This window comes from Acartia tonsa, chromosome 6 (assembly GCF_053477335.1).
Source record: "Acartia tonsa isolate MP-2025a chromosome 6, ASM5347733v1, whole genome shotgun sequence".
NCBI lineage: Eukaryota > Metazoa > Arthropoda > Copepoda > Calanoida > Acartiidae > Acartia > Acartia tonsa.
This window is the reverse complement of record NC_137265.1, coordinates 35,822,112-35,843,637: the sequence shown is the minus strand read 5'-3', so window position 1 is coordinate 35,843,637 and position 21,526 is coordinate 35,822,112. Positions and strand designations below refer to the sequence as shown.

At 32.8% G+C, this 21,526-nt stretch overlaps 2 protein-coding genes across 4 annotated transcripts in view; one reads left to right on the top strand and one right to left on the bottom strand.

The window, feature by feature from the left end:
- LOC145322513 (uncharacterized) overlaps positions 1–8,956 on the top strand; it is a 16,686-nt gene extending 7,730 nt beyond the window's left edge. Inside the window, exons 8-16 of the mRNA XM_080164555.1 lie at positions 4,055–4,124; positions 4,535–4,626; positions 5,085–5,175; positions 5,795–5,833; positions 6,001–6,056; positions 6,443–6,481; positions 6,790–6,865; positions 7,720–7,786; positions 8,543–8,956. Of these exons, the coding sequence (XP_080020681.1) occupies positions 4,055–4,124; positions 4,535–4,626; positions 5,085–5,175; positions 5,795–5,833; positions 6,001–6,056; positions 6,443–6,481; positions 6,790–6,865; positions 7,720–7,786; positions 8,543–8,597 (585 nt within the window). The 3' untranslated portion in view covers positions 8,598–8,956. The remainder of the gene's footprint in view (positions 1–4,054; positions 4,125–4,534; positions 4,627–5,084; positions 5,176–5,794; positions 5,834–6,000; positions 6,057–6,442; positions 6,482–6,789; positions 6,866–7,719; positions 7,787–8,542) is intronic.
- Positions 8,714–21,526, bottom strand: LOC145322512 (uncharacterized). 3 transcript variants are annotated; one of them, XM_080164553.1, is made up of 10 exons: positions 21,505–21,526; positions 19,304–19,348; positions 18,971–19,125; positions 16,277–16,437; positions 15,564–15,608; positions 14,959–15,065; positions 13,257–14,452; positions 12,466–12,895; positions 11,029–12,245; positions 8,714–10,836 (listed from the first exon to the last, which is right to left on the bottom strand). In XM_080164553.1, the coding sequence occupies exons 4-10, from the start codon at positions 16,397–16,399 to the stop codon at positions 10,679–10,681; spliced, it is 3,276 nt and encodes a 1,091-aa protein (XP_080020679.1). In that variant the 5' UTR covers positions 16,400–16,437; positions 18,971–19,125; positions 19,304–19,348; positions 21,505–21,526; the 3' UTR covers positions 8,714–10,678. The 3 variants fall into 3 exon arrangements, with proteins under 3 accessions (XP_080020679.1, XP_080020678.1, XP_080020680.1); XM_080164552.1 differs by lacking the exon at positions 21,505–21,526 and adding an exon at positions 21,304–21,348; XM_080164554.1 differs by lacking the exons at positions 18,971–19,125; positions 21,505–21,526 and adding an exon at positions 21,304–21,348.

Sequence of the window (21,526 nt, the reverse complement as noted above, 5' to 3'; positions counted from 1 at the left end):
CCGTAGACAAAATATCCAGGAAAATGTAGATTGCATAATGAAGTGGTTCGGGGTTTAGCAAGAACAACTAAGTCCATAAACAACACAATATAACATATCTTAAGTCTTTCCTTAGCAGACAAAAATCTTAACATGAACAAATGAAAAGAACATATTGATCTTTTGACTAAAGAAAATATTTAATGAAATCCAGGAATTGTTTAAAAAATATTCTTGCTTGCCTGCTTGAATATTTTTCGGATCATGGAAAGAAAACAAAGTCATTCCTAAATTAGGACAGAAGTCACCTTCCTAGGAAGGACATAAGTAGCCTTCCTTAAGTGAGAATTTGTTAGATGAAGGGCATAACATGCCTCCCTTAACAAAGATTTTGCAAGATTGAGGACATAAGTAGCCTCCCTTCACCTCACAAAACCTAGCTTTTTGATTCTTCACTTAGCAAAATCTTGCATAAAATTGGTTTTTGGTCCATCACATAGCAAAATATTGGAAAACTTAGCTTTTCTGTCCTTCACATAGCTAATTCTTGCAAAACATAGCAAATTCTTACAAAACATAGCAAATTCTTGCAAAACATAGCAAATTCTTGCAAAACATAGCAAATTCTTGGAAAACTTAGCTTTTCTGTCCTTCACATAGCTAATTCTTGCAAAACATAGCAAATTCTTACAAAACATAGCAAATTCTTGCAAAACATAGCAAATTCTTACAAAACATAGCAAATTCTTAGAAAACTTAGCTTTTCTGTCCTTCACATAGCAAATTCTTGCAAAACATAGCAAATTCTTACAAAACATAGCTAATTCTTGCAAAACATAGCAAATTCTTACAAAACATAGCTAATTCTTGCAAAACATAGCAAATTCTTGGAAAACTTAGCTTTTCTGTCCTTCACATAGCTAATTCTTGCAAAACATAGCAAATTCTTACAAAACATAGCAAATTCTTGCAAAACATAGCAAATTCTTACAAAACATAGCAAATTCTTGCAAAACATAGCAAATTCTTGCAAAACATAGCAAATTCTTGCAAAACTTAGCTTCTCTGTCCTTCACATAGCTAATTCTTGCAAAACATAGCAAATTCTTACAAAACATAGCAAATTCTTGCAAAACATAGCAAATTCTTACAAAACATAGCAAATTCTTGCAAAACATAGCAAATTCTTGGAAAACTTAGCTTTTCTGTCCTTCACATAGCTAATTCTTGCAAAACATAGCAAATTCTTGCAAAACATAGCAAATTCTTACAAAACATAGCAAATTCTTGCAAAACATAGCAAATTTTTACAAAACATAGCAAATTCTTGCAAAACATAGCAAATTCTTGCAAAACATAGCAAATTCTTGGAAAACTTAGCTTTTCTGTCCTTCACATAGCTAATTCTTGCAAAACATAGCAAATTATTACAAAACATAGCAAATTCTTACAAAACATAGCAAATTCTTGCAAAACATAGCAAATTCTTGCAAAACATAGCAAATTCTTGCAAAACATAGCAAATTCTTACAAAACATAGCAAATTCTTGCAAAACATAGGAAATTCTTGCAATATGGGTCCCAAACTCAAAAACAAATTTTCAGCCCGATCCGACCACCGGTTCTTGAGATACGGTGACCTGGTGTCCTTGTTACTGACAGTAAGATTTGGGAAATGGTTCGAATCCTTAGTAAATTTGTCCAAAAATTTTTTGACACTTAGAATATTTTCGACCTGGTGTCCTCTCAGTTTTTTTTTTTTTTTTGATTAGCCATAGTTTCTTAGGGTTTGGACCTAAGACTCCTGGAGTATGTTGAGACACTTTTGTATAGCCGTAAGGGCCAGCTTAAGCTCCACGTTCAAGTATGACTTGACACGCTGTCTCATGAGAGCTCCTCGTTATTACCTCACCCTCGCCGATTTTGAGTATGGCAGGTGTCCCAGATTAAGTCACCGTAATGAATGACACTCTCCTCAGAGGAGCCTGGGATTAAGGGATGTGTTGGTATTATACACTTGATTCTTAGGCATCCAAACTACCTAACAATCTCCCTTCTAACGCAACTGGGGGAGGTTGCGTGAATCAACATTGGAGAATTTGAGACAACATGTTGTGATTGCAACACGAGTGGGTTTGAACTCGAATTCTCATCACCGTAGCTCAGTGCGTTACCACAGAGCTATGGTGCCCCCTGTGTCCTCTCAGTAGGTACGCTTGGTGTCACCTTGGTATTTTTTCTTCAAAAATTTGACTAAGTGTCAAAATAGTTTTGGACTTAGCCAAATTTACTAAAGATTCGAACCATTTCCCAAATCTTACCATCGGTACCAAGGACACCAGGTCACCGTATCTCAAGAACCGGTGGTCGGATCGCGCTGAAAATTCGTTTTTTGAGTTTGGGACCCTTATTGCAAAAATTTGCTACGTTTTGTAAGAATTTGCTATGTTTTGCAAGAATTTGCTATGTTTTGTAAGAATTTGCTATGTTTTGCAAGAATTTGCTTTGTTTTGTAAGAATTTGCTATGTTTTGCAAGAATTAGCTATGTGAAGGACAGAAAAGCTAAGTTTTCCAAGAATTTGCTATGTTTTGCAAGAATTTGCTATGTTTTGTAAGAATTTGCTATGTTTTGCAAGAATTTGCTATGTTTTGTAAGAATTTGCTATAATTTGCAAGAATTTGCTATGTTTTGTAAGAATTTGCTATGTTTTGCAAGAATTAGCTATGTGAAGGACAGAAAAGCTAAGTTTTCCAAGAATTTGCTATGTTTTGCAAGAACTAGCTATGTTTTGTAAGAATTTGCTATGTTTTGCAAGAATTTGCTATGTGAAGGACAGAAAAGCTAAGTTTTCTAAGAATTTGCTATGTTTTGTAAGAATTTGCTATGTTTTGCAAGAATTTGCTATGTTTTGTAAGAATTTGCTATGTTTTGCAAGAATTTGCTATGTTTTGTAAGAATTTGCTATGTTTTGCAAGAATTAGCTATGTGAAGGACAGAAAAGCTAAGTTTTCCAAGAATTTGCTATGTTTTGCAAGAATTTGCTATGTTTTGTAAGAATTTGCTATGTTTTGCAAGAATTTGCTATGTTTTGCAAGAATTTGCTATGTTTTGTAAGAATTTGCTATGTTTTGCAAGAATTAGCTATGTGAAGGACAGAAAAGCTAAGTTTTCCAAGAATTTGCTATGTTTTGCAAGAATTTGCTATGTTTTGCAAGAATTTGCTATGTTTTGCTAGGATTTGCTATGTTTTGTAAGAATTTGCAATGTTTTGCAAGAATTTGCTATGTTTTGTAAGAATTTGCTATGTTTTGCAAGAATTAGCTATTTGAAGGACAGAAAAGCTAAGTTTTCCAAGAATTTGCTATGTTTTGCAAGAATTTGCTATGTTTTGCAAGAATTTGCTATGTTTTGCCAGAATTTGCTATGTTTTGCAAGAATTTGCTATGTTTTGCTAGAATTTGCTATGTTTTGCAAGAATTAGCTATGTGAAGGACAGAAAAGCTAAGTTTTCCAAGAATTTGCTATGTTTTGCAAGAATTTGCTATGTTTTGTAAGAATTTGCTATGTTTTGCAAGAATTTGCTATGTTTTGCAAGAATTTGCTATGTTTTGTAAGAATTTGCTATGTTTTGCAAGAATTAGCTATGTTAAGGACAGAAAAGCTAAGTTTTCCAAGAATTTGCTATGTTTTGCAAGAATTTGCTATGTTTTGCAAGAATTTGCTATGTTTTGCAAGAATTTGCTATGTGTTGCTAGAATTTGCTATGTTTTGCAAGAATTTGCTATGATTTGCAAGAATTTGCTATGTGAAGGACAGAAAAGCTATGTTTTGTGAGGTTTTGCAATGTGAAGGACAGAAAAGCTAAGTTTTGCAAGATGAAGGACATAAGCAGCCTTCCTAATGTAAGAATTTGTCAGACAAAGGACATAAGTCACCTCCCTTAAAATAGATTTTGTTAGATGAAGGACATAAGTAGCCTTCCTTAGATCAATTTCCAGTGACTTCTGTCCTAATTAGGAATGACTTTGTTTTCTTTCCATGATCCTATTTTTCTAAATTTAATATATTTGTAGGAGTACACGAAAAACTTCTTGTCATTTACACGAAGAAATCCCTGTTCTCTAAACCTTCCTTATAGTTCAGGTTAGAAATTTATCTGTTTTAGTGTTGACTATTGTTCTACAGGCGGATGTGATACTAATCAAAATTATTAAAATAAGGTTAATTGAAAAGAGCGTTGCTTTCCTCGCAAATTGTTGCAAAAAAGGCAATTTAGTGATTTTTAATTACTTTAGTTAAATTTAGGATACTTTTATTTCCATGATTTCCCTAATAGTAGTTGATTATCCACACTTATTTCCCAAGAGAAATTGAATATCCACATGGATATTCAACTAATATTGCGTCTGTTTTGGCGAGTGCAGACTTTCTGCAGACTATTGAGTCAAAGAAAGCTATGATATTAAATCTAACCACAACTTTCTTAAAGTAACCCCTGAACAAGCATGGCAGGCGTTTTACTTTTATCAAAAACCTAACTTACTAAACTGCAGGTTGTCTGCCAGGATGGAAGAGAACAAACTACACTTGCTATTTTCTTGGACAACATAAAGAAACATGGCAAGTGTCACAACAAAATTGTAAGGTATTTGAATTTGTGTAGAACATTGAGCTGTAAAAAACATCAGAACATGAGAGGTAGAAACTTCAAAAGGACCTAAAATCAGCCAAATATATAAAATTTATGAAATTTATGAAATTTCATGACCACCGGTATGCTAGACCAACAAACAAAATGACTTCTAGAGTAAATACTCATTGACCAAGAAAACTAAATTAACTAATTTATCATACAATTCAGTCTAACTCTTCAACCATTTAGTAAATGCATGAAAAAGTGATTTGGACAAACAATTCTAAATGAAATTTTCTCACAACCCTCTTACACTATTTCTCCTCCCCCCCCCCACCTTCTTACACACTTCCCTTCAGTTAAAAACAAGTTTAACGCCAACAAAATATTTCAATTTTAAATGAAATAATTAGCTGAATCACAGCCCCAAAGTAAATATAACCATTTTAGTTACATTAATTTATTTCTAGTCATTAGGAGCTGAGTTAGCAAGTTTATCAAATGATACAGTCTACAATTATCTGGTGGACTGGAAAGGATATGCTTGGGTAAATAACATAGGTAAAGAAGAATATCCTGTTATTTACTAGTACTAATTCTCTTTTTTGTCTGTAGAAAAGGATTTCGTTATTAGCTCAATCGATTTGTTTTTAATTTACAGTGAAGCTTCTTATAGGTCTAGGGGAGGTTTATATCTAAAGGAGGATATCTCCACCCCACCCCCCCAATAAAAATTGTACCCCCCAAAAATAATATTTTTTTTCAATACTTCAATTGAAAATAGGGGGGGGGGGGTCGACTTCAACCTCTCAGCCCCCCCCCCCCCCCATCTTGAGTACTCATAAACGCTTCTAGGGGCATAGCAGCTAGAATGCAATGCAATGTAGAAAGATGTGTCACTTCATTGGAATGAAGCTAAGATCTCACTAACCAATGGACTAATTATGAGCTTCTTTCCAGGGAATATCCTTACTGAACAACTCATGATTTGAGGCTATTTTCTTTGAGGGGTTAGACAATAGACAACCCATCTTCTCAAAAAAAATTGTTAAACCTTTCCTCCCACCCCCAGTCAATAAAATAATAAGCTCATGGCAAAGGCGATTGTGATTTTTTTTTTGTAACAAACCTTTTGAAGCACAGTCTAGTAACAACTTAAAAATATATTGTCATTTTCTAGACTTAGTAGACAGTTCAATTTGTACAATGCTGAAACAAGGTACTAATTGTTATTTCATGTTAACATTAAAAACACAGATATTCTAGGTGTTGTCCTATCTGTATTTTATAATCCAAAGTAGTCTAGAAAAAAATTAACATGTGTATTGTAACGAAAAATGTCATTTTAAGCAATTTATTTACTTTAAAGTTATCATATTTCTTTAGATGGAAGACTTCAAGAATATAAATGTGATACAAAATTAAAATATCTTTGTCAAGAGGTTAGAAATTAATTAACATGAATTACAGAATAAAGTTTATAAAAACAAAACAAAAAGGGATGGACAGACAAAGTTAGTTAGTAGATGTAAAATTGAGGATGTGCATTTCATGTTTTTGGGCAGGGGGGGGGGGGGAGAGGTTATTTGAGAACCTCCCACCAGTCTCCACATCTGAAGGAGTGTGTTTTTAATGGTGGTTATTATTATTGTGTTACATAGAAACCACTAAAAATACATTGAGCAAACCATGTTATTGGGGTGGGTGAGGGGGTCGACGAAATTTAAGACCTACTAAAGTTTAGTTGAAAGGTTTGTTCAAATTGCTTCAAGATTAAGAAAAAAAAATCAGTTTGAGACTTAATTGGAAAGTAAATAATATATTTTAGAAATCTCCAAAAACAAGTTGTAGATTAACATTTACAGAGGTAAGTGATTTTTTGGCTACTCATACCTAATAGTTTTATAGTAATATATAATATTACAGCGCTACTTATAGAGATACAACTTCTCATTCTACTCAATTTAATACAAAATTTGACAACAAAATTATAATTGGCAAGGCAGTCATATTCTAGTATAATAGTTCAATTTTTCAACATATAGATGCCTTATCAATGGAAATATTTTTCTTAGAGGCGCAGTTTCTCTATTACAACACAAAGTTAAACATATTGTTGTACTACTCATGAAGATAATTTTTCTGTTTAGTAACGCAGATCTTCTATATATTTAGTACAAAGCTTGGCAACGGTTTGTGCAAGGTCATTCATTTATTCTTAGGCCAACAGTCCATCTCTACAATGAGGAAGGCAAGTATTGCAATCTTTTTCAAGGATCTAAAGGGATTAGACAATAGCCGATAAAAGGATGTACGTTAATAATGAAAAATTACCCTTTCAGTAGATTAGAATTAGTGGTTAAAACGTTTGGACAACCAACTACCGTTCAATTCAAGTTCCAAAAGTTGTTAAGCCGACGAATAAGAAAACATTATTATGAAAGTTTGAGGATTAGTGTAATAAATAGCCCAATGTCCCCTTCCTCCCCGAATCATTCTTGTAGGACAGCTACGCTTCAGGTATTTCTTTCAGTCTCTAATGTACCCCTTTAACAAAATTTTGAAGCTTTAGAAAGACGTCAGTGAGGGAGAGGAAATTGGACTGTTAATTACACTGGTACCCAAAGTTTTCTTGTTAAGTTGGCTTTAAACTTTTGAGTAATTTAACTAAATCTGATTGGTTATTTCGAAACTAGTAATGGCTAAACCTTCAAACCGATGATTTTAATCCACAGAAGGGTAATCTTTTTCATCATCATTTGGGATGAATTTCAATTTATCGACCATTTTCTTATCCATTAAGATTTCTGATAAGACGTACACAATAACATCCAACTATCCAACATCTAATGGGTAGTGGATGCCTAGGGGAATGTATCCACCCCTCTTTAATTTTACCATTGGGGGTGAGGGGACAATGAGCTTTTAATTACACTAGTCCCTAAAGTTTTATAATAATGTTATAAATTAATCGTTGGCTTAACAACTTTGGGGACCTTTATTGAATTTTAGCTAGTTGATTCATTAAGTTCAGAGTCCAAACGTTTCAATCACTCATTTTAATTTACAGAAGGGATTCCTTTGACCTAACTAATTTTCTTTCAGATGAGATGTCGTTTACCGTGGCCTGTAGCATTATCATTACTGTTATCACTATCATCATTCTTATTAGGTGAGTAACTCAAGTAGTTTGAGGCAGGGATCTAAAGGGATAGGACAATGGCCGAGAAATTGATTTACATCTCCAAAGATGACACACAAAATTCTCCATTCAGTAGATTAAAATTAGTGGTTGAAACGTTCGAACACTCAATTTATTTAACCAACCAATTAAAATTTACGTAAGTCCCCAAAGTTGTTAAGTCAACGAATAAACTAAAGTAATTATAAAACTTTGGGGAATAGTGTAATAAAGAGCCTATTGTCCCCTCTCTCTCTTTGAGTTAAAGGAGTGTCTGTGCGTAGGTACTTAAAAATTCTGAAATTACCCAAGAAATTGATTATTGTTTAACAAATCCCTTTAGACACTAGAGTATAGGACAATTGAAAAAGAAAAATAATCTGCACTCCAATTTTTTACGAATAACACTGCACGGGCTACTTTAGCCCAAACCGCGTTAAAACTAAAGACTTAACCTAACTGTATGTCCAAAATAAGCTTATAAATTTGCTTCTAGCCGACATAATTTATAAATTGAAATTTCTATCATTAGTGCTGAAAAAATTTGCATCTACCTAAAATCTAATTTTAAAATGTCTATAACTTTTTTGTTGAAGCTAAAGTCTTCGTATATTTGGTATACTTGTTGCAGTCTTTCAGCTGTTAGAGCGGTGTATTTCTTGCAGGCTTCCTTTAAGATGCCTTGGCCTGACAAATTTAATCATCTAATTAGTTACTACTATTGGACGTAATCATCTTTGTTTTTAGGATGTTACGGAGAGCCCTTGAACGTAGAAGATACAAGAATTTGGGAGAATTGTAATCTAATTTCTAAATGAATAAAAATAACAAAAAATATTTTGCTTACAATTTCGTATTGAATTTTTAAAAAAATACGAACAGACATATATAAAGAATAGCAGTGCTACCAAACAATCATTTTATGTTTTAAACAAAATAATCTATTCTTTCTATCATTATGACACAAAAAATATTTCAAAGAAATATTATACAATAAAATTTCATGGAAACGTTAATCATAAAAAAAATTCAAACAAATATGCCTTAATTATAATAAATATAATATAAAAATCATTAAATCAAAACTGTAAAAAAAATAAAATTATTTTCACAGAAAATTATAGTAATAATCATTTCATAGAAACATAATTAAAAAAAAAATGAGTGTAAATTTATTTCATACTGTATTGAGTTGGTAGTTGCAATAACAGCCATCAAAATAGTGGTCTGTGTTATATTTGTGCAAGTTATAAAGCATTAAAACAAGGATGACAACATCCACAAGTATTCAAGCACAGATATATAGAAACATGTAGCAAAATATCTAGAAAATCAGGAGGACGAAAATTTTCATAATGACAGAAAAATGGAAAAGATTAATGTATGAGAGGATGCACAATGTCATTGGAATATTCACTAACAATTTCAGCTTTATAGCTTAAATAGATGGGGAGAAAATCATGAAAAATAAATACTGGCGGACAAAAAAATGTTAAAGACTGGATGTGCAGTTCAAAGGAATCTTTCCAAAAATGAAAATTGAGAAAATCGCGCTTCCCCTCAGTCACACAGACGGAAGAACGGACATAGTGAGATAAAGAGTAGCTTTAGACAAACTAAATATCCCTCTCTCATAGATGTAGAATAGGAAGCTACAAATATAATTTTATTGGGTGTTACACAGGTTTAAGGATATGGATATTGCATCTGAAAAAAAACTTTTTCTGTCTAAAAAAACGAATTCTGTTAAATTGTTGCTTTTAAAAGAATGTTACAATTTTAAAAACTATGAATGTCAAAAGACAAACACTTACTTAAAACTTACCATTACCTTTGTAACCATGTTTTATAAAAATTGGAAACTTTTGAATTGATATTCCTTTTTAAAGTCTGTGAGTATGACTTTGGGATTTTAGATATCATAAAGTTGTAATCATTGATTAAGGATTTCTAAGATTTGTTTAAATGAATATGTTTGATTTGATGAGACTATTGACAAAATTTGAATACTGCTTGGCTTTCAATTCATCTAAGGAGTCAGGCAAACCTGATAACGATATTTCTGCTGGTTCATCTAAAATTTCTTTATTTTTACTTATGTGTCTCTTTGACTGTAACAAAGCATTTGACATTTGTAAATTTTCTTATCATTATTTTGGAATCAGAAGTGGTGCCATTTTTTCTGTAAATTTATGAATTGTAAACTATTACCCATATCATGTATGTACTTGTAGATAACAAAAAGATTTTAGAATTGAGAGAGTAGACTGTAGTTGATTCTGTCCACCAAACTTGTTTTTGATTGGTTAGCTTAGATTGTTGGAAGGAAATGGAGATCAATTCATCCTCTATGGTCTTATCCTTGTACACCTGGAATCCCCTTTTTAGAAGAGGGATGTTCTTGTAATATGAAAATTTTTCAATTTGACTCTATAGCCTCTGGTAAACACATCTGAGATATCTATTAAGTCGGCGTCTAGTTTGTCAAACTATTGAAATAACTTGAATACTGCTTGGTTTCAAATTGATTTAAGGAGTAAGGCAAACCTGATAACGATATTTTTGCTGTTTCATCCAAAATTTCTTTGTATGTAATTTTGACTGTGACATAAGGTTTTACTAATGTAAATTTTCTCTTCTTAATAGGTATTTAAATTAATAGGATTATAGAAGTGTCATTTTTCTTAAATTCATGAATCTTAAACTATTGTCTATATTATGTATATTATGTATGTAGATAACAAAAGTCAAGGAAAAGGGGGGACTTTAGTTGAATCTGTCCCTAACACTTATTCTTTCATTGGTTAGCTTAAGATTGTTGAGAGGAAATGGAGATCAATTTATCGTCCATGGTTCTATCTTAAGTTCCTTGGGATCCATTTTTTAAAACAGGGAAGTTTTGGTTATATAAATATTTTTCATTTTTACTTTCTTGACTCTAGTAAATACATCTGAGATATCTATAAGGTCGGCGTCTAGTTTGTCTCCCAGGACAGTTAGGTGTTGCAGGTTCTTACTTCGGGATATTATGTTTTCTATGCCTAAACAAAAATAAAACTTAGTTGCATTCAGTCACAGTCAAGCATAAAGAAACAAATTTTTCATATGTCATATTATATTGGGGAATATTTACAAGAAACCCAATTTCACTATCAAGGATATGAAAAGCAAATCTATCAGTGATTGAAAATAATTTTAATAAAGATAACACACAAAATAAAAAAATGAACTACCTGAGAAATATTTAGGAGTATAATAAACAGACTCCAGGGTTCTTAGTTTTCTAAATTCTACATCAGACCCAGCTAAAAACTTGAAGGGACACATTTGAGTTGACAACCTCACCAGAGTTCCACAATTAGCCTCAATCAGGAATTCATGGGCAACAAAACGACTATAATCAGGATTGGAATATGATTGAAAATCCATGCGAAGTTCTTGTAGCTGCCTAAATCCATCACCTAGTTTGACAGCATTTCGGGGCAATGTACTATCTCTTGTGATAATCAATGACCTTAATTTTGGAACATCAAGGCTGAAAAGGTTCTCAGATATGTCACCTTTCCTAATTATTAGTTTTGTCAAAGATGGTAAACATATTGGGGCAGGAGTATCAAAATATCTTTGATCATAAGTACTAAGGATAAGTGTTTCCAAATTCATCATTTTATGAAAAACTTTTTCTTTCTCATAATATGTGGCACTGCCAGCAACTTCTAATGACTTCAAATGTGGTGCAAAGTGGTGAATCAACCAGACCCAAGATTGGTCAGAAAAGTTTGCATACAACTTTGTAACATTTATCAAATGATCAATTTTGACTGGATAGTAGTTGACAAACTTTTGACATTTAAAAAAATTCAGCTCTGATAAAGTTCGCCCATCACAAGCCTTAAAAATTCCATTTAAGCATGTAGCTGAGTTCAGTGTTAATGAATTTAAGTGCAGAGTTTCTCTAATATTCAGAATCCAGTCACCTTGAATTTCTATCTCTCTTAAAGATTTGACATGTTTCTCTATGAAATGTTCTATCTGTCCACATTTGTCTACAAAAGTTTGATGTTCCATGTGATTATGGGGAACTTTGCAACATGTTGTGTCTTGTGCAGCATGTTGTGTCTTGCCCAATTTCTTTTCAACAGGAGAATATGTAAAAACTAATCTATGTAAAGTATCAATTTTAAGGGAAGACAAGAAACCCAAATCAACATCTAATGGATATTTAATGCCAGTAATATGACCTTCATAGTCTTTGAGAAACCTTTTAAAGAAGCGTTCAACTCTATCTCGATGAATTTCAGAAACGTCTAGAAAAATGAAATGTTTAAGAACATCATCTTTTTCTTCAAGAAATATTTTTAGAATCATTTGCATTTGTCTATAATTATCTTCAGTCATTTTGATCCTCCACTTTCTTAGAGAAGGATCCATCTTAGCTTTCAGTCCAAACCTAAAATCATGCAATTTAATTAATATTCATATAGGTCAGAAAACTTTAAAAAAGCTTCAAATAGGATCCTAACAATTTCAAATACCTAACATGTGAAAACTGTCTTCATTTTTATCCAACCTAACAATCTAATAAATTTGGGGGAGAAAATAACGCTTTGTTTAACTTGACACTACAGTAAAACATAAAACAACATCTGATATAAAAGATAAAATCTTACCATTTAGATACTAATCTGAGACTAAACTTGTCCCTCATGGTCAAAAATGTAAGAATATGTCTAAAGATTGTATCTGGCAGCTCCATCAAAGGAAACACACCATTGGATGGAACATGTTTTTTTAATGTTCTTAAGTTTCTATTTTCTTTGTTGTTCATGTGTTGCAAGAGTAAATTGAGAATTTCAGTTTCAGAACTGGAATCATCAAATGGGAGATTCAGTAAGATACAAATCCTCAACAATATTCCTTTAGCACTATCATCAACCACATATGTACTCTCAATGTTTTTGATGAAGTCGCCATCAGTCACCTTGATTTCTCTCGTCTTGTAGAAGACATCAGAAATGTCGAGAAATTCAGAGCAAAGATATTCCCTATTAAGTACCAAGTACTCCAAGTTTTTGCTTCTGGATAGTATGTGTTCTACACCTAAAACAAGCATATGATATAAGACAACTTTTTCATGCTCATCAAACTTAGATGGACAAACAGACATTCTAATGACAAAATGAGACGATAGTGTCCAAGTGTCCAATTATCAATTTAAAACTGAAAGAAAGGCAAAAATACAGGAAGTTTTATCAAAATAAAAAGATGGTACATCCCCACATTTATGGTATCTTTATAAGGGAAACTAACAGACGAACTGACGGACAAACCAACTTTTGGGGGACCATCAATTTGGATGTTCCAAAGGCCATACAAATGAGGAGAAAGCATTGACATTTTTTTGAATTGGTGGAAGAAGTGAAAATATTTAACTTATTTTCAAAAGGGATAAAAATTTTACCTGATATATATCTAGTGTATGTATCTAGGCTTTTAAGGTTTTCAAACTGACAATTTCTTGAGGATAGAAAATCAAAGTTCACTTTCTTAGCAACTAGCCTTTCTAATGTTGAGGCACTCCCAGTAAGTAGAACTTCGTGCACTGGCTGCTTTGTACATTCGTTCTCATCAAAATTCAGGTAATCCAAATACAATTCTTTCAAATTTTCAAAACCTTTTGTAATGTAATCAACATTACACTTAATAACACAATTACCTTTAATTGTAAAGACTTTAAGTTTAGGTACATTTATTGTAAACAATTTCTCTGATAAGTACCCAGATTCAATTTGGATACTAGTTAGTGATGGAAGAGTAACACTAGAATCAAAAAACTTATAATGGCGTAAATCTAGAATTAATTTCTCTAAGCTAGTCATATTTTGCAAAACTGTTTTATAGTCAAAGTCGCCCACACTTCCATGTGCTTCCAAGATTTTGATCTGTGGTGCTATAGACGTTAAGAGACTGATCCAGGATGGGTCTGCATCTGCAACATGCAAATGACTAAGATTTGGAAATCTGTCAACCTTTACAGGGAAATATTCTGGCTTATATTCATCTGTGTACTGGATTTTCAGTGTCTTCAAAGAGTTGCTATCACATGCTGTAAATATGGTACTCAAGCAGGCAGTTCTTTTTACTGATATTGTTGTTAAATTTAGAGTCTTTGTGAAGTCAAGCTTCCAGTTTCCTTGGACTTCAAGATCTTTAAGAGTGTCCCTGTATTTTTCTATCAGATCTCTAATGAGGGAACATTTATTTTCATATGCTGCATGGTTCATGTAGTAATTGTGAGGTATATTGCAACAAACAAAATCTTTCCCTGCTACATAACGTGCATTGCCCCAATGATAATATGATAGTTCCAATGATTGAAGATTTGGAATCTTGGGAAGTTGAATTACATATTGAAGATCAAAATCAATTGACATTTTCAACCCACTAATGTGTTTCTGATATTCTATGATAAAATCTTCTAGATTGTGCTTTACTGTTTCATTTTTAAATTGGGAAAAATCGAAGAAAATAAAGTGTTTGGGATTTCTTGGATCTTTTAGATTGTTAAGAAGATACTGTATGTGTCTGACATTGTACTCTGTTACTGATATTTTCCATTTTCTTACAGCAAGGTCTAGTTTGGCTTTTGCCCCAAAACTTTTCATAAAAAAAGAAAAATTGGTTAGTTAAGATTTATACCTATTACTTTAAAAAAACAAAATCTTAATTGTCAAAACCTAACTTCTCGTCACCACCCCGTCACCTAAAATGTAAGTAAATAGGCTTAGCTATTATAAGAGCCTATAATTTTCTTTACCAAAAATAAATAATCTATAATACAAAGTAGAACGATGTTTATTTGTCTGCCTGTTTGTTTGTCTGTCTGTCTGTTTGTTTGTAGCGAAGGACCTCGCTAACCGCTGAACCGATCGGGTTCTCCTTTACAGGGTAGCTTCTCATAAGTCCCGTGAAGGTTTATAACTATTTTCTTGGGGGGGTGGAACACCCCGAACCACCCCAAAAAATAAATATACCCCCCCTAAAAAATTTTTTTTCTTTTTTAAAATCTAAAACACGAAAAATTAGTTTGTTAAAACCTCTTGGGGCAAAGCCCCTAGAGGCTAGAGGCGAAGCCGCTAGCAATTAAATAAAGTTTTTTTTACCTTTTTGAAACTAATCTGAGGGCCAACTTTTCGTTTAGAGTAAGGTATTTGAAAATAACCAGAAATGCATTGTCAGGCAGTTCCAAAATTGGGAAAATGATTGATTTCTAAATTTTAGAATTTTTAATAATAAAAAAAGAATTATGTCAACGTGAAAAGCGAGGCTCATTCCTTAATATATAAAGAAGTAGATTTTTTTTCTGTTAAGATCTCGCTACTGCTGAAACAATTGACTTCTCCTTTTTAGGGTAGCTTTATATAGGTCTTTGCATTATACTAATTTGCTATTCACATATTAAACTCTAGGGAGAATAAGCATCAACCTACGACTAAGGGCGAAGTCACTTATACATATAAAATAAATAGGTAGGGAGATATAAAGAAAATGTTGTTCAAGGAAAACTTCCACAAAAATCTTGAAAATTAAAAAAAAATTCTCCTCTTTAATAATTTTATATTTTCACAAAAATTGCTTTTGTATATTTCTATAAGCCAGAAAATTGCCATTTATCACATAGAATGATTATTTGTTATTATAAAGTAACTTCGCTGCTATATCTTTACTTGTTCACAACTCTTAATTATAATATTTTTAAGTTTCTCACCTTATGCAAAACTGCTTTTGTTTTCTCTGAAATCTTTTCTTGATCCTAGATACACGATAAAATTAATCTTTATGTATGAACCAAAGGGGTAAGGCAGGTGTGACACTTAGAAACCAAGAGAAAAAACTTAAAGGAAATAACTGAAATTTGGCATGGCGGTAACTATTAAGAGGTATAATGTGAACTGTGAAGAATCGGCGGCGGAACCGCCGCTCTCGCCGAAAATCAACGTTTTTTTCATTTTCTGGCCATATCAGACAATTTGGAATCATCTGAGACAAACTTATTCTTTTTTACATAAAATTTTCCTCATATTTTCATTATTCATTATTCAAACGATTTTAACATATTTTTTTTAAAAAAATACAAGCATTAGGAAATTTTGTTGTTGAAAAAAAAGTTTATCTCAAATGATTTCAAATCTCAAAGAAAAGGCAAAAAAAAATCAGCGGTAAACGACGGTTTTCGGCGAGAACAGCGACTACCCCGCTGTTTCTTTACAGATCTAAATTACATTTCTTAAAAGCAACTACCATGCCAAATTTCAGTGGTGTAACTCTTTTTTTTAACTTTTATTTTGTTTTGTATAGTGTCATACCCCCCCCCCCCCCCCCCGCAATAATGTGGATAACAGCAGGAAAGAGAGGGATATAGCAACCAAGAAAGTTTTTCTTCAAGCAAAATATCCCTCCCTGGACAGTTTTTATTGCTACCTTATAGTGTTGCAAAATTTGTTGGATTAATTGTTGTTCAGAGTTGTGATCATGGTGGGGAAGGCGGAGCTTGGAGCTCACTTTCCTCAACAAGTCTATGGCACTTTCCTCTTCCTCGCTCATTTCAAATGTTTATTATAACATTTAGGTTCAACAGGTTGCTAAACAAGAAAATAATTTTAGTTCTTCAAAATTTAAACTACATAATTTAAAATTTTTAACATCAATAATAAAATTGTCTAAATTAAAGACTCTTTGTATTTTGATAGGTTTTAATATTAAAGTAAAAGGGCGTGCGAAGCACTTTGTCTAGGGGGGGGGGGGGCATTTTGATTATATATATAAATTTTAAATAAGGGCGTTTTAAGGGGTGGGATTATTTGATTATGGGCCTTCTAGTCCTTATCCCTTCTTCCCCATCCCTATTTCCAGTTTCTATCCCACATCTCTTCCCCCCCCCATCTCTTCTCCCCCATCCCTTCTCCCCACCCTGCAATGACCAAAGGGAAGGGAGCTAGAAAGCATCTTCGAAAAAAAAAGTACAGAAGATAATTTAACCTCCACATTAAGATATATAAGTTTTCCGGAATTTTAAAGTTAGGGGGAGATTTGAAATCTGCATCAAATTTTGAGGATTTTTTATAAAATTCGTTTTTTCTACAATTCTTTATCTAAAAGCAGAAATGCAATTTAAATTAATTAATTTTGGCATCTGTGATTGGTGGATTTAAAAAATCTGCGCTCTGATTAGATGGCGTACATCATTCAACCAATTAGAGCGCAGGTAGTTTAAAATCCACCTATCCTATTGGTCAAAATTAATTAACTTAAAATGCATTTCCGCTTCTAGATAAAGAATTATACAAAAAACGAATTTTATAAAAAATCCTTAAAATTTGATGCAGATTTAAAATCTCCCCCTAACTTTAAAATTCCGGAAAACTTATATATCTTACTCCACATTGCCATAAAAAAAATATGTCTTTTTGTAAGGGTATGTACACAAAAAAATGATAAACTTAACCTGAAAATCATATGACATCATATATAGTTATTCATTTAGACAGACATACAATGTTGAGAAAAAGGCTTAGATGAATACCAACGCTGTTTCTTTTTTATATAAAATAACTTTTAGATTAAACATTTGATGTTTACAAATGTTTTTATAGAAATAACAACAAAATATACAATGTGATAAAAAGCAGAAACCATTTAAAAGGGCGCGAAGCGCGAATTATTTTCTTCTAATATGCAGGGAAGGAGGGGTTTTTGGGCTATTTATTACACTAGTCCTTAATATTTCATATAAAATTTTCTTATTCGTTGGCTCAACAACTTTTGGGATTTTAATGGAATTTTGATTGGTTGGTTAATTAAGTTGAGTTTCCATACGTTTCATCCACTAATTGTAATCTATATAAGGGGTAATTTTGTGTATCATCATTGGGGATGTACAAAATTTCTTTGGTAAAAAGTTTATATTATACAAAATAAAATACTTCCTATTACCTGGTTTGTTGTGTTCAGTGAAAAGAGATAATAACCTAATTTCTACACTAATTAAAAAGTTTGGCAAGGTGAAATGAATAATAAATTTTTTGGAATATTTCTTGATCTTTTTTTTGCAAACTGGAATAGTTTTGCTTTTTGTAGGGAAGGGGCAAAAAGGGGTATTTTTGTTGACCAGGAGGGGGCAAAATGGGGCATTTTTCAACATTTAGGGGGGGCGGCGGTGGCTAGGGGTAGAGGGGGGGGGCAGGGGGTCGTTTTGGTCGCTAGGGGGGGGGGGCGATTGCCCCAAATGCCCCCTTCGGTTCGCACGCCACTGCTCGAGCTATATGTAACTTTATCCAAGGGGTGTAGGCCCTGTACTGTCTTTCAATTGGCTCTTTGAATATCAGCCAATAGCGTCGGATATGAAAACACAACCTAGTCGCTACAAAAGAGCAGAAAGCAATTTGCGAGCAGACGAAAAAGGTTCCCACCACTTAAGGAGTGCACTTGGACCAGGTAGTCGTATGGGTTATACATCTATACTTATACATTTAATGTTTCAACCCTTTAAAATTTCAAAATAATGATTTATGTGCAGTTAGAACCAGGGATCTAAAGGGACAAGACATTGGTCGATAAATTAATGTACAGCCCCAATGATGATACATAAACGTTAACCCAACTGTTAATTACAATTGCTGGTTGAAACGTTTAAACACTTAACTTAATGAACCAACCAATCAAAATTCATTAAAATCCCAAAAGTCGTTTGGCCAACGAATGAAAATTAGAACAAGTGGTAAATTCGTTAGGACACTCAACTTAATGAACCAACAATACAAAATTAAATGAGAGAACCCAAAATTGTTAAGCCAAGGAATAAGCTATAGTTCATATAAGACTTTGGATACCAGTATAATAAACAGCCTCTTCCCTCTCTGAGTTAGAACACACAGAATGTTTATTAAACAAAATGTTTTTTTTTTTAAATAAATCTATCAGTAGAGACTTATTAATGGAAACTAAGATGTAAAGATATTGCGATGAGTGAGGAAAACGAAAACTAAATGCAAATAATAAATATAGTGTATCTGTAGATTAATAAGGCTTTTTAAAATTTATAGTTTTTCTAATTCGCGGGACGACAGATAATTTCAAGTTAAAGAGTAGCTGCGCTACTAAATATTAGAGTTATACCTTTAATTAAAGATTAGATGTGTACTTTATGTTTGAAAGAATATTCTTTCCTTCTTGAACATTTAACCACAATAACATTAATTTAAATGTTACTAATTTTGCTTTCATTAAAAGTTTGATGTTTCTTGCTTGAACTACACAATTCTACTTATCGCCTAAACAATATAAGTCAATATGAAACGTTTATCATATATGTACATCACAAGGATGAAAACATTCAATAATGCAGAGCCCACAAACTAAAATCAACTCTGTCCGTAAAAAACTATTGAGTTATAGTCAAATCTGCTAAAAAATGATCTAAAAGTAATATATTTGTATTAGAAAACTTACCCTGTATGATTTTGAACTCCTCATTAGCATTACAGCCAAATAATTCTGAAAAATAATAATATAAATTATAAGGCAATCAAAAATAAATAGCAATTAAATATAAAACAAGGATGACAACATCCATTAATAGCGAAGCACAAAATCTATTATCAAATAGACAAGAGGAAAAGGAAGTTATGGAGCAGATTATGTAACAAAGAAAAGAAAGATAATATGCAAAAACTTAAAATTAGGAAACCTTAGAAAATGAGTTTATGTCTTTGAAAGTTGTAAAAAGAAAAGCAACTAAAAAGCTGCTTTAAAGCAGTCTGACTACCATAGATTTTTCATGCCTAATTATGGTGCATAATAAAGGGAATATTGAAATAAAGTTTCAGCCATGTAACTTTTGTAGGATCAGAGAAGATCTGTTGTAAAATGTAATTGCGGCTAAAAAGCTGCCTATTAGCTGTCTAACCGCTACGGATGTTTTATACTTTATTGTGCTCCATGTTGATAATAATGGTGACAAAAATTTTCAGCCTTATATCTTTTACAGAAACCGAGAAAATTTGTTGTAAAAAGTAAAAGCGGCTAAAAGGCTGCTTAAAAGCAGTCCAATCGCTACAGATGTTTTATGCTTAATTATGCTCCATATTGTTGGGAATGATGACAAGAAGTTTCAGTCTTTTATCTTTTACAGGAGCCGAGAAACCTGTTGAAACCTGTGAAAAATAAAAGCAGCTAAAAAGCTGCCCAAAAGCAGTCCCACCACTACGGATGTTTTATACTTTATTTTGGTAAGAATGTTAACAAGAAGTCTCAGCCTTCTATCTTTTATAGGAGCAGAGAAAATCACGTTTCCCCCTTTTAGTCTCTAACAGACGGACGGACGGACATTTCGAATTATAGAGTAGCTTCGATATTGTTGGGAATAATGACAAGAAGTTTCAGTCTTTTATCTTTTAAGGAGCCGAGAAACCAGTTGTGAAAAATAAAAGCGGCTAAAAAGCTGCCTAAAAGCAGTCCCACCACTACGGATGTTTTATACTTTATTATGCTCCATTTAGGTGAAAATGTTGACAAGAAGTCTCAGCCTTCTATCTTTTATAGGAGCAGAGAAAATCACGTTTCCCCCTTTTAGTCTCTAACAGACGGACGGACGGACATTTCGAATTATAGAGTAGCTTCGATATTGTTGGGAATAATGACGAGAAGTTTCAGTCTTTTATCTTTTAAGGAGCCGAGAAACCAGTTGTGAAAAATAAAAGCGGCTAAAAAGCTGCCCAAAAGCAGTCCCACCACTACGGATGTTTTATACTTTATTATGCTTTATTTTGATGAGAATATTGACAAGAAGTCTCAGCCTTCTATCTTTTATAGAAGCAGAGAAAATCAGACGGACGGACGGACATTTCGAATTATAGAGTAGCTCCGTATTAATGGGAATTGTGACAAAGAGTTTCAGCCGTCTATCTTTTATAGGATCCGAGAAAATCACGTTTCCCCTTTTAGTCTTTACCGACGGACAGAAGGACATTTCGAATTATAGAGTAGCTTCGCTACTAAAAATAGGTATTCCAAATACTTTGTTCCACGTGTTTTAAGAGATAACAGAACAAATAGACAAAATTCTGAGCATTCACTCGATTTATGAACTTTTCTGCAATATACCTAAACCTATAATATAGGTAGTAAAATTATAAGTTCCCTAAAAAAAACTGCGACTGTGGCGAAACACGTAGCGCAACCTCACGATACCGGAATGGTGATAGGTTCGAATCCCGGCACAACACCGCGTCATAACTAAAGACGTTAAAAGATGTGAGACATGAATGGTGAGAATAGGGGGTATTTCTTGCACCCCACCACCCTGAAAGGCACTTTTTATTTTATTTTACTCAATCAAACTAAGCAATTATGTGGCGGGATACTATCTACCTTTTATTGCTGTTCTACAAAAGGCCTTTGTCACAGCTTTTAGTTTATTTACAGAGTAGCTTCAATTTTTAATTTCATACCTATTGAATTTTAACTATAAAAACTCCAATGATAAAAGAACAACTAACCACGTAGTTTAAAAAAATATGATAAAAGAATCCACCTCAGAAAATATCTTTAAATGTTGCAAGTAAATTCACCAAACCTCAGGGAAAAAACATAAATGTTAGACATTCTACCTAATTAAGAAAAGCTGCAACTTTAGCACAATGTTAGCGCACCTGTTGGTTTTCAAAGAGGTGC